This window comes from Papaver somniferum, chromosome 11 (genome assembly GCF_003573695.1).
Source record: "Papaver somniferum cultivar HN1 chromosome 11, ASM357369v1, whole genome shotgun sequence".
NCBI classification, from domain to species: domain Eukaryota; kingdom Viridiplantae; phylum Streptophyta; class Magnoliopsida; order Ranunculales; family Papaveraceae; genus Papaver; species Papaver somniferum.
Window position 1 is genome coordinate 134,473,021 of NC_039368.1, and position 12,658 is coordinate 134,485,678.

General features: G+C 36.4%; 1 protein-coding gene across 1 annotated transcript; it reads left to right on the forward strand.

Annotated features, from left to right (window-relative positions):
- The first annotated feature begins 6,961 nt into the window (after positions 1-6,961).
- LOC113325227 lies at positions 6,962-10,393 on the forward strand. The gene has a single exon (XM_026573437.1). It carries the CDS (start codon positions 6,962-6,964, stop codon positions 10,391-10,393), a length of 3,432 nt encoding a protein of 1,143 aa, XP_026429222.1.
- The last annotated feature ends 2,265 nt before the right edge of the window (positions 10,394-12,658 follow it).

Below are 12,658 nucleotides of genomic sequence, written 5' to 3' on the forward strand. Positions count from 1 at the left end.
CGATGCGAGTTAATGTTTATGATTCACCAATGGTTGAGTTTCCATTAAATCCTATTTTCAAAAAAGATGTCAGCTCCATGTTCCCATCTTAACCTATCTTATAGGCTGTTCTTAATAAGATATTAAGGGAAAACAAGAGCTTGCAGCCCGATGAAATATGTCAGATAAAGGGTGTAAGTGGCGCGAAGGTATGTACTTGGGTGTTTTCATACCAGTTTCTACTTGGGCAATTTAAGTTTGAGGGTGAATGTCTGAGCTGAATTTTTGGAGAGCTTGATTGCCTCTTTCTCTGTATAACTGATGTAGCTCACCCAGATTGGAGGGTGGCTGCGTGATCGTATAGATATTTCAAAACCACCCCTATAAGAACATCATTAAGCTTCCTGATTCAGGGGTAGCACAACATATTTAATATGAATGCAGGATTGGGATGCATGGATTCACTCTCCCAAATCGTGGGTCATGAACGTCATGCCTAAGCGTGTTTAATCTGATGAGTAAGTTTCTTTACATGTTTTAATCTGACGAGTAAGTTTCTTTTCTCTCGAATGACAAGCTTTAGAGTGTAAAACGAGTACAGGGCTCTTTAGGCGCTTATATAATTTTTGTATTGTTGGTTAAATAATAATCATCACTCTTTTGTTCACCAACAACAGAATTATATATGACCCGGAACTATGCACCATGGGTAAGAAGTCTTGGTTATCTAGGTAAAATTCATTCTGGGATGATCCAAAGTGTATTTATTTAATATTTTTCTTCCTATGCCCCTGGTGTCATCCGCAGATTGAGTCTATTAGACATCTTTTACTTTATTGCAGTATGGAGAGAGCAGTTTGATTTGTTCTTTTACCTGAATCGGTATTTTATGTCGATTCATCCAACTCAGTTCATCAAACGATAAAGAATCGGGATAATCACGCGTACGGTCAATATATTTCATTTCAAAATCCTTATGTGATCAACTTGGCATCTCTAGAAACACAAATGTTTTATAGTGTTCCAACATAAAAGTCCTGATCTGAGAGCTAAAAATTCACATTATGTTCCTCTTATAAGATGGACCTCATCTCATATCATAAACATTCTCATAATAAATCTATTAGGTCCATCGTAATAATCTGTATTGGACTCATGCACCTCCATCTAATTGGGTGAAATTACACTTTGATGCAACTTTTAATACTGACACTAAAAAAACTGGTATTGGTTTGATACTTGCTGACTCTGCGGATGGGTTTATGGTAAGGAAAGCAGAAACTAATACTGCTACAGCCTACAAGAGCAGAGCAGACTGAGGAATTAGCGTTATTTGAAGCTGCACAATGGTTCAAGGATCTGAACTTACCACTATCTTCAAATACAGTCTTCTATGAAAGAGATTATAAATATAAATCGAACATCTGTTAGGATAAAAAACTATTTATGGAAAATTGTCGATATTGGCTGGGTAGTTTGTCCTCCGAGATTTAGCGTACGGGGAATTAAGTAACGGTTAACTTCATATGACATAAGTTTGTGATATTTTTCAAATAGAAAAAAAAAAAGAAAAAACAAATGATTTACCCCCTCAACTTGCATCCGATTTTCATTGTTTTTCTTTGTTTGTTGTTGTTTTCACATTGAATTCTTCATTTGCTCAACTTGCTTCCAATTTTCATTCTTTAATAGAGAAACTCCTTAAAATGATAGCGTTGTGATAAAATACAAATAAGCTAATGCGATCTGTTTGGTTTAATAGGCTGATTTTATTACTCCAGAGTACAATAGAAATTCTATAAATTAATGTTTTCGGGACCATCAAAATTTATTAATTAAACGAGATATTAATTAACCGATAAATTAATAATTATTAATTAATATTTTATTAACTTATGGATAAATTTCATATTACAAGTTAGACAAAATTGATGCTTTCGTCATTGTAAACTTCGATCAACAGATAACACAAGTTTAGACAATTTGGATGAACATACAGACAGTGAAATCACTCAAGACTTGCGAAATCTGATCGAGAAATTGGGCTATCGCAATTCAATGAATGTCGAAGATGTCCTAAATTATCCGAAAGAAAATAAGGTTACACAGTTGTTGACTGATGAAGAAATAATCAAGAGCGTTATGGGACTTGATAAAGATGTAGAATAAGATGATGACAATTCTAAAATAGAGCCCCTTCACGAAACGAGGTTACTAAAGCGACAATAACATTGAATAATTTCTTGCTGAGCTATGAGAAAACAACAACAAAACAATGATAAGAAAAATTAGAGATGAAATTCAATGCAATATTGATTAAATCATTTTTCAAAAAGTTTGCGTAAATCACTAATGTATTGAATATATATATATATATATATATATATGCATTATTAATTTATATTTCATATGGGGTCTACATAGGTCATCAAAAATGTATTATCTTATAATTATAGCGAATTATTAATTTGGCACGTTGTCCCCGACTCGGGACCCGCCAAAAATATTATTCAAGAGAGTTTATTAAATAATCGAGTATTAATTAAAAGAGTTTCTACTGTAGTTAATTTTTTTTTACTTTTACGAAGATATAAATCTAATCTTGGACGACCAATTTATAAAAAAGGTTAAAGTTTATGAAGTCTAATCTTGGAATATCAAATATTTGCAATTTATATGTTTTCGCAGCTACAACTATTTGATCTGCTAATACTACATTTTGACACAATAGGAGAGACCCATATCTTCATTTTTCAGCGCCAATTACACTACAATTAACTTAGTCCCGTGCAATGCACGGGCAAGACACTAGTTTAATTAGTGATTCTTCCCAGTCCGCGTGAAAAACTAAACAGAAACCGCTTCTCTAACAAATAACGAGTGGGCCCCGTCGGTGGGATTAACAAGGGGCCATTTTTGGACCCAATGTGAGAAAAGATATGAGACACACGGTTTTTACGTGGTTTTTCCCACGGTCTGGGAAGAATTTTTGATTTTGAAATAGTATTTTCCTTTTTGTTCCCAAAATATGGGGAACTTTTCCTTTGTGAAAGAACGGTCTTTTGGGCACCACGTTATTTTTGGGGACCATGATTTGATTAGGCCACCTGTCTTATAGTTATAAGGGGTGTCCTAAAAAGTGGAGATGACTAGTTTACCCTTTAGCCTAATTAAAATTATAACTCACTTCTTATTTCTCTATTCTACAATTTTTCTTCTTCTCTTCTTCATCAATTTATGATCATCTAAACCTGTTCATAAATATAATCAAAATCATCAAATTTTTATCGTTGTCGATTTTATCGTCGATTAATCAATCTTTTGTAAACAAATCCGTCCATAAGTATTTTCTCACAAACCCATTACTTCTAATTCGTTTTTGATTGAAAATTTTGAGTAGTAGTCATCAAAATAGGTTGAAAATGGAAGTTACAGTAGTAAGTTCGGTTAGGAATTTTGTGGACAAGCTTTGTCGAACTAGCCGAACTTGCTGGAAATGGAGAACATGAAGAACAGTTCGGCTGTTTCGCAAAAAAAAATAAAAAATCATAACCGAACTTTTTGATTTCCAAACCGAAATTCTAATTTCCAAACCGCACTTTTAATTTCCAAACCGAACTTTTAATTTCCTAACCGAACTTTTCTTTGAAATCCGATATATATATATTGAGTTCGGTTACGTCGCAATTTTTTTCTCCTAACCGAATTCCCTATATATTTGGTTCGGTTACATCGCAAATTTTTTCTCCTAACCGAATTCCTTATATATTTAGTTCGGTTATATCGCAAATTTTTTCTACTAACCGAACTTTTCTCTGAAAGAAAAAACTCCATTAAAACTAAGTTTGGTGACCTGCGCTTTCATGAACATTAGCCGAACAACATTAGCAGATAAGTTCGACTACCTGTTCTTCAGATTTTGTAGCCGAACTTGTTTGACTTATCCCAAATCAAGCTATAAAATTTTTCGTTCTCAGAAAATTTTGGCCAACTCAAGCAACAAAAAATTGAATTTGAAGTACGCTTGGATTGTTTGAAAGTTCGGATTCAAAAAACATTTTTTTTTTTTTTAGTTTTTCCAACTTTTATATTCTGCTTCTTCTTCCCTCTCAATAGCTTAATTTTAAGAAAAATAATATTGATTTAATCTTACACTAATTGCTAATTAATCTAGATTAATTACACTAACTAATCATTATACAAACTTAATTAGGAAGGGTAATTTTGATATTAACAAAGATATTTAGATAAGGGGTGTCTTCAATTTACTTTTAAATGTCTTATTAAAAATAAAACCATGATCCCAAAAATTCGTTCTTGTGAGAACATTCCATTTCTAGGTTATGTGATGACATTTTCAATATTCCAGGTTTTACATTCTTTCCTTTTAAATACGATGTACATGTAGCTATATAGGAATAAAAAGGCTGTCATATAGGATTTTAAGGTAATTCCCTCTTCCTCGTACAATATGGTCTAAATTTTTTTTTTTAGAAATGTGATCAATGTAGCTCCGTTTACCATCTCCGCCCTTCTAAATCTTGAGGTGGTAAAATTAACAATCGCTCTAGGCCGACTACTAAAACCCCCACCAAAACCCTATCATTCCCAGAAGTGATAAATCATTTTTGGGATACTAGGTCCCATCTAAATGCCATAGATTGGATCGTTAAGTCTTGAGTTAGTAGCATTCAACTTTGGTTTGCTCTCTTTTGGTAGAGGTTAAACGACAAAATTATTGGTGAACTACGTTCGATTTGATTCCTTACAGTGAGGATACGTAGGTAGCATTTGTTCAATCGATTCAATCATGGAGATATAACAATTAGATCGTGTCATCCATGAATGCATCATCCGAGGAGGAGAACTGTAGGGAAACCTAGGGTTTACTAGTTTGGGTCAAGTACCATACTAATTAAGATGAATTTCCCAAATTGACCATGGTTTCTTAGTTGTGATGGTTTCTTAATTCGTGGAGGCCAATATTTGGGAATCAATTTTGGCACTCTTGTATAAGGAGGTCCAGGCTATGTGTTTTGTTATGGAATTCTCAATTAATATGTGAGGAATTTATCTCACCTCTTGGAGTGGTATGCGAGAAACCAATGATGGTTAAAGGAGTACATCATTATGGTGCTTATGATACTTCTGGTTGTTGAGAGATATTACGTTATGGAGTATTCGTATGGAGATGCTGGTATAGGACATCTTGTTTGAAGAGGATATCATCTCATTATGGTAGATAACATGGTAAAAATTATCTCATATCGGTGACGACACTTCTTTGGAGTTTGAAGTATTTGTGAGGGTTCTTATGTTCGGTCACACTGTGCTGGGTCGATGGATTAATTTAGGCGATCAAGATGTGCAATTCTCAGTTGGTGGATCTATAATAAAGAAAGAGGCCGTGGCCGTTTTGGTGGATGTAGACAGTATACACACACATGGTGTATATTGTTGAACCACGTTAAATCCACAAATACTTGTTGTTTTTTGTTTATGACTTGCACCGGTGTGGTTTTTTTTCTCTATTTTTCTCATCCTAAATCGTAGTGAGGTTCATGGAGCAATCCGAAAAATCTAAAATTTCTTGTTAGCTAATATGTTTCCGCAGGATTAGCATGTGGATAGCTCTGAACCCTGAAAATTGGTATGATACAACAATTAGTATCAGGGCCAATTGTCCGAACACTACACATCCTCCAAGCATTCGAAGATCAATGGTGTTGTTTGTACCTCAATATTATGGTCATAATATCGGTTAACTACGCTTGTTGGCCCATTTCCGGCGGTCCGCTATCCCAAAAGATGATTCCAGAGGTTTCCACACGTCTTGCTGATCAAGTTGTTTACATATGAAGTTTAAACTAGAATTAGGGCATCCATTCATTATATAAATACATGTATCCTAAATCCTAAGAAGATATGAAATCCTAGGTTAGCTAACCATACAAAAGTTAAAATAAAATCTCTCTCCATGGGATTCCTCCGTGGATGTAGGCATCACTTGCCAAATCACGTTAAACTATTTATCTCCTTTGCTTTCTTAACCCTAATTCGCATCATCATCACCAAATCAATAATGTTTAGGTGCCTATTAGTAATTTTGGATACGAACAGGTATCTTAATTACTAGTGACATGTTTCTTTTATTATCCTAACCCTAATTTCGGATCATCATCACCAAATCAATTGTGTTTAGTTCCCAAAAGTAATTTTGGGTATAAATAGGTGTCTTAACTAGTGACAAAAACATAATTAAAAGGAAATCGTTTGGTACCATCAAGGCTTATTTCAACTGCAATATCTCAAGTGAATTTCTTCGTGCTTATAAGTGGCTCTTCGAACAACCGTTTCAAAATTTCCATCGAGTTGGCTTAGGCAGGCGGATTCTATATCCCCCTTTTTTATTTATTCTCATTGCCCAATCTTCAACCTCATCTTTGTCAAGGCTGAACAAACTGGGTGGCTCAATGGCTTCCAAATATCACCCGGCGGCTATAATGCGACGCACCTTCAATTCATGCATGGACGATGCTGTTGTGTTTCGTAAGAACGACCAGCGGAGCATATTATGTCTCTATGGTGCCAAAGACGATCTAAGCTCCCGCAAAGGCGCCAAAGGCGTATAATTCATAGTGTGGGCGCCTCGCCTCACGCGTCACAAAACATACATGCTTAGTTAGTTACGCTTAATTCTGCTATCCTGCGGTTTTAGTCCATTACTAGCACAGCTACCGAGAGAATATTTGGAAAGTGATACTCCTCCCACCGTCCATATTAGGCTAGATGGAGGCCTTGGATTTTTTTCTTGTTTTTGGAAAGGACTGAGATGAGAATAATCCCTCTTCCTGATGTAAAAGAAAACCTTGGATTTTTGTTTCTGTTTCCAAAACCTAGTCGTACCCCATTTCTCTGCCTATATATATATATAAAAGAAAACCTATTTGTTTGCGTTCTACATTACTCTCTCCGACTTTCAATGGCGAAAACTAGAATGGACGAATATCATGGCGATACAAAGAGGAAGAGACAAGAAGATACTCAAAGAAGAAAGTTTCTGTTTGGAGACAAAGTTGAGGCTAGAAGTGTTGATGAAGGATTTAGTGGTTCATGGCATTCTGCAAGAGTTATTGCATGCGGTCGTCTATATTGTCAAGTTGAATATGATAATCTATTGGAAGATGAAGGTACTGGAAATCTTCTTAAGGAGACGATTAAATTCACAGATTATTATTATGATGAGGTGAATTATCGTGGTTTAATTAGGCCGATTCCCAACGAAATTAAAGTCATCCGTAGATTTAGTTTAAATTATGGACTTTGTGTTGATGCATTAGTTGATGATGCATGGCGGGAAGGTGTAGTTTTCGATTACGAAGATGGGAATTCAGAGAGATTAGTGTTCTTTCCTGATTTAGGTGATGCAGTAATGATGAAGATTCATGAGCTGAGGGTAACTCAAGATTGGGATGAAATTGGTGATACTTGGAAAATTAGAGGGAACTGGAAGTTTCTTGAATTGATTGAAGAGTATGAAGTTGATATCCCAGCCATCGTTTCGGTTAGACAGATTTGGTATGATCTGAGACAATTGGATGGGTTTAGGAATAAGATTAAGGAGTGGACTTGTGGTGAGAAGTCAGTGTGGGCTGATTTGGTCAGGGAGTGTATTTTCAAGAGTTTGCATATGACTGCTGAGTATGTTGTTGGTGTACTTCAGAGTAAAATGAACAAGGATGCTAGAATGTCTTATTTACTAGAAGATGGTCAGGGTGTTGTTTCGGAAGAAAATCCGTTCGCAATATCTTTGTATGATGATGATCCTGTTGTTAAAAATTTGAGTGAGGAGGAAGATGAAGAATACTGTCCAAGTCCGTCCAGGACGAAAAGACGAAAAATCAGTCATTCAACTCATGTGGTTTCAGACTATCTAGTAGTGAAGGAGTCCAAGCCAGTTCTGCGAGAAGAGTGGTTAACTGCAGGCAAAGATTTCCTTCCTGAAGCTAAATTCTGCCCTGAAGCATTAGAGACTTATTTAAAATGTTACCAAAAGGATGCTTCTGCTGGCAAACGTGATTTGGTGTTAGATTGTAGAATGCATCTGTCTTATCTAGGTTGGAAGATTGAGTATAGAAGACATGCAACATCTGGTACATTCATATTTCGTTACAGACCACTTAAGGGAGCGCCATTCTATTCTCTTCGTCTCGCGTGCCAGGCCGTGATTAGTCTCAATTCCCATCCGGTTCCACTCTGCAGAAAGGATCAAGGCTGTGCTTCTCCTCCTTATGTGGATGTTCCTCCGTATGTGGACTCCGAATCACTAATTTGTTCAAACCGGCCTTCTGAAAGTCATGGAACACCTATCATTCATGGTAAGCTGGATGTTATACCTGAATCTTGGCCTGAACCTTTGAGAAACTATGTGATTGCGTGTAGGAAAGAAAAGCATACGAAGAACATTAAGCAGCTACGTGAAATAGCAAAGAAGTACCTCTTTGCTCTTGGTTGGACCAGCAAACCTATATTTAAGAAGGATTTTCGTAAAGATATTTTTTATGTTTCTCCAAGAAAGAAGTCATACAATTCTCTCTTGACTGCTTGCGTAGGACATTGTAGAGGAGAAGAAATTTCTGACAGTGCGGATGTAGCGAAAGAAAACATCGAAGCGAGTCATATCCAAGAAAATAACTCTAGAGAGCAGCTGAAGAGGCAAAGAAACAGTGCATCCCCTCATAGTAGCAGTAATCGTAAGACGAAGAAAGTCAAGGCATCTCGACTTCAATTGGACAGTGAGTGTAAAACCCATGTTCAACATTCAAGCAAAAGGGCAAGGCAGGATGTGATACCAACTTCTGCACATCGAAGCCCTCGAACTGTGCTCTCTTGGTTGATTGAAAGTAATGTTGTTCTGCCAAGGGAAAAAGTACGTTACTTGAGTTTAAAAGACAATTATATACTTGGGCAAGGAAAAATCAGCGGCAATGGAATTAAGTGCAATTGTTGCCAACAGGTTTTTGGTATGACAAATTTTGGACGTCATGTTGGTAGTACTTGTATGCGACCATCTTCCAGGATTTTCTTGCAAGATGGAAGGTCGTTACTAGACTGCCAGAAGCAACTACAAGAAAAGAATCTGACCTGCATTGCTAAGAAAGTTAAAGGAGATATGGTTGACCAGCAGAATGATTATATATGCTCAATTTGTCACTATGGGGGTACATTAGTGTTGTGTGATCATTGCCCATCTTCATTTCATTTGGATTGTCTTGGAATAAAGGATTTGCCTGACGGAAAATGGTTCTGCCCATCTTGTCAATGCGGAATATGTGGCCAAGGCGAGCTTGACGGCGACTCGGAAGAGGCCACTGAAAAGAAATTTCTGCGCTGTGATCAATGCAATCAGGAATATCACGTCGGGTGCGTCAGAAAAAGAGGTTCTGATAAGCTGGACAGTAACCTCAAACGCAGCTGGTTTTGCAGTATGAAATGTGAAAAGTTATTTGCAGGTCTCAACAAACTTATCGGACAGTCAGTTCCAGTAGGCGTGGATAATTTATCATGGAGTATTTTGAAACCTCCATCTGACAAGGAGGCTGATACGGAGCTTCAGAGCAAGCTCAGTGTAGCACTCTCTGTAATTCATGAGTGTTTCGAGCCCATTAAAGAACCAGGTAAAAAGACAGATCTTGTCGAAGATGTTCTTTTCAACAACACGTCAAAGCTTAACCGATTGAACTTTTGGGGATTTTACACTGTGCTCTTAGAGAGAGAGGATGAGCTCATCTCTGTTGCAACAGTTAGGATACATAATGAAAAGGTTGCAGAAGTACCACTTGTTGGTACGCGTGTCCACTATCGTTATCAAGGGATGTGCCGTATTCTATTTAATGTTCTCGAGCAGAAGCTCAAGGAATTAGAAGTGGAGAGGCTGATTTTACCTGCCATTCCTCAAGTGTTACAAACATGGACTACTTCCTTTGGTTTCTCTAAGATGACAAGTTCTGAGAGATCAGAATTTTTAAAGTACAGTTTCCTGGATTTCCCGGATACCACAATGTGCCAGAAAATCTTAAGGATGTCACCTGTAGCGAAACCAACACCAGAACCAACATATAGGAACACTATCATTCCGGAAGTAGTGCAAGCTGTACAAATGGAACAGAGTCAAGTTAAAGGGCAACAGCACGTAGAACTTGGCCATAACAGTGAGCCATGTATCATTAAGAAGTGCTTCTTGGAAGGTTCTAATGGCAAACAGCAGGATTATCCATGCTCGCAGGGCACAACAATACCGGATGAGAAGTCGGTGTTGGTAGTTTACCATGAAAACCAGCAGAAAAAGTGGGGGGCCTGTGTAAAGTTCTACACGCGAAAGAAACGTATCAAGTCATTGTTAGAGCTGACATAACAGATCATGCCTAAAGTTCATAAAATAGTTATAAAGGAAGATTTTGATGTTATTTTGTAAAGTCTCGGTTCTGGTATAAAGAAAGGAAGTGGAGACTATTATTATTATGATTTTTTTTTTTTGTGAATAACGATTATTACATGAAACTAGTTGGAAGCCTAACAAGCTAAGTTCCAACGACATACTATTACATTAATTGAAGTAGAAATTAACATTTAATCCCATATTAGTTGGGCTTTAGACACTCTAGTCCTGCGCCCTCAAGCCTAGTATTAGGAGGTCCAAATCTACCAAATGTAGAACGAGTTAATCCTTTTCCAAACGATTTAGTCCAAAATGAATTGTTTAGATGACAAAAGTAACCTTCGTACAAAATCAAGAGTAGTTTGTTCCTAATCCTAGGTAATTCATTTCTTCTCTCTTCTCGTTTATGAAATGAATTAGGTTTCGTCGACGGAAAAACCTGAAAGCAAGTCTCAACAAGTTTTGGTATAAATCAGTGGAGTTAGAATTCGTAAATTGAATCTAAGAAAACGTCAATCGATTTAATCTCCATCTTCAAACCAAAATCTGAGTATCGATTCCTGAATCCGACATCATCAACATTTGTTCTCGAAGAATTAGCTGAAACTGTATGGAAGATATAAGAAATCACCAACAACAATTGCAACAAAAATGTTTAGGAACAACAATTACTGATAGAGTTCCAATTTTTATTCGTCTTCATCATCGATTAGGTTTTCTGCTACTCCATATTTGAGTCATCATTTTAATGCAAATGTTTGTCGACGGATTTGTCAGATGAGATATAAAGAAAGGTAAGCGACGAGCATATCTTGTTGATACATTAGCTCTTGTAATCATTCCTACAAATTTTGATTTTCTTTATGTGATTTATTATCTCTTTTGTAGATTTTGGGGTTCGAGATTCGGTAGGTTTGCATACTTTAGTCCTTATGCAGATTTAATATTTGTATTAGATGTTTTAGATTAGGAATCAAGCACATGTCAGATTGAAAATGCTTAGACATTAATTGAGAGGTTTAGCTTTAAAAATCCATGTTTGTTATCTTTTTAGGTTTTGATTTTACAGTTCACTTCTTATTTATAAATTTCAAGTGAAAATCTTGCAAAGAACATAAATATATTGCAAATTTAGGGTGTTATTTCTTGGAGAGATTTTGAAAGACATAATTTCAATGAAACAAAATGATCTGATTTTATTTTTTTCTTAAATCATAAATTTGGATGATTAATTACCAAATTGTCACAAAATAGAGCTAAGGCTGTCCATTGTGTTGGTTACTGCCTCACATGGATTAGGATTTACTTGCAAAACTAAGAATCTGTGCAAGCAGAACATGTATGTGGGGGGTATTCCCCTGATTCCGGCAGCTGAAACATGAAACTGTCAGTTTAATTACTAGACATACCTAGGGATAGATTTCAGTGTAAAAAAATTCTCTTATAGATAATATCTTGTAACTCTTCATCCCCTTACTCGATAACTTTCTCTGTTGATTGATGATGCACTTTTATATGTTATTGCAGATTTGTCAAGGTGGACTCGAGGATGACCCAGTTTTGGCCATGTAGGTAATAGCAGCTTTGACTGTGGGCCACCTAAACTAGGTCATTACTCATTTGTGTCCATTCTATTTCTTCATTATACTTGGTTACGAAATGTCTAGTTGTCCTACACACTGAATTCATCTGCTCAATATAGCTCGTTTCAATTAGTATGTCAATTTCTTTCCTCAGTTGTTGGGATATAGGATGTGTTTTGATGAGAGAGTGGTCCTTAACCTTGTTTTGGTCGAGTTTAATTGCAAACGTTTTAAACAACTATCAACAAACATTTTTTCTCATCAATGTTAATTATGTCGTACGTGCAAACTTTGTACACACAAGCAGTAGCTAGTAAATTACATCTGCAGTAACACTAAAAGCAATAAAACTAAAAGCAATAAACAAATGGTACGTGTTTGTTTGCCGTTATGGTCAGTATAAAAAAGTAATGGCCTAGAGCTGATAAGGACTAGAAGAAAGAAGAGTGTAGTAGTAAAGTAAAGACTACATGGTGGTCAGATTTGGAAGGGGAGGTACGTTTTTCATTTTGACTCACAGTTGGTATAGTCTCCGAAAACTCTATCCTTGTGCCATGGTGTTGGTGGTCATTTCTGAGGGTAGGGGCCGTTACCATTTGCATATTATTGATAGATTTCTACTTTCTTGCATTCAGAATAGATGACCCCCCCCCCCCCC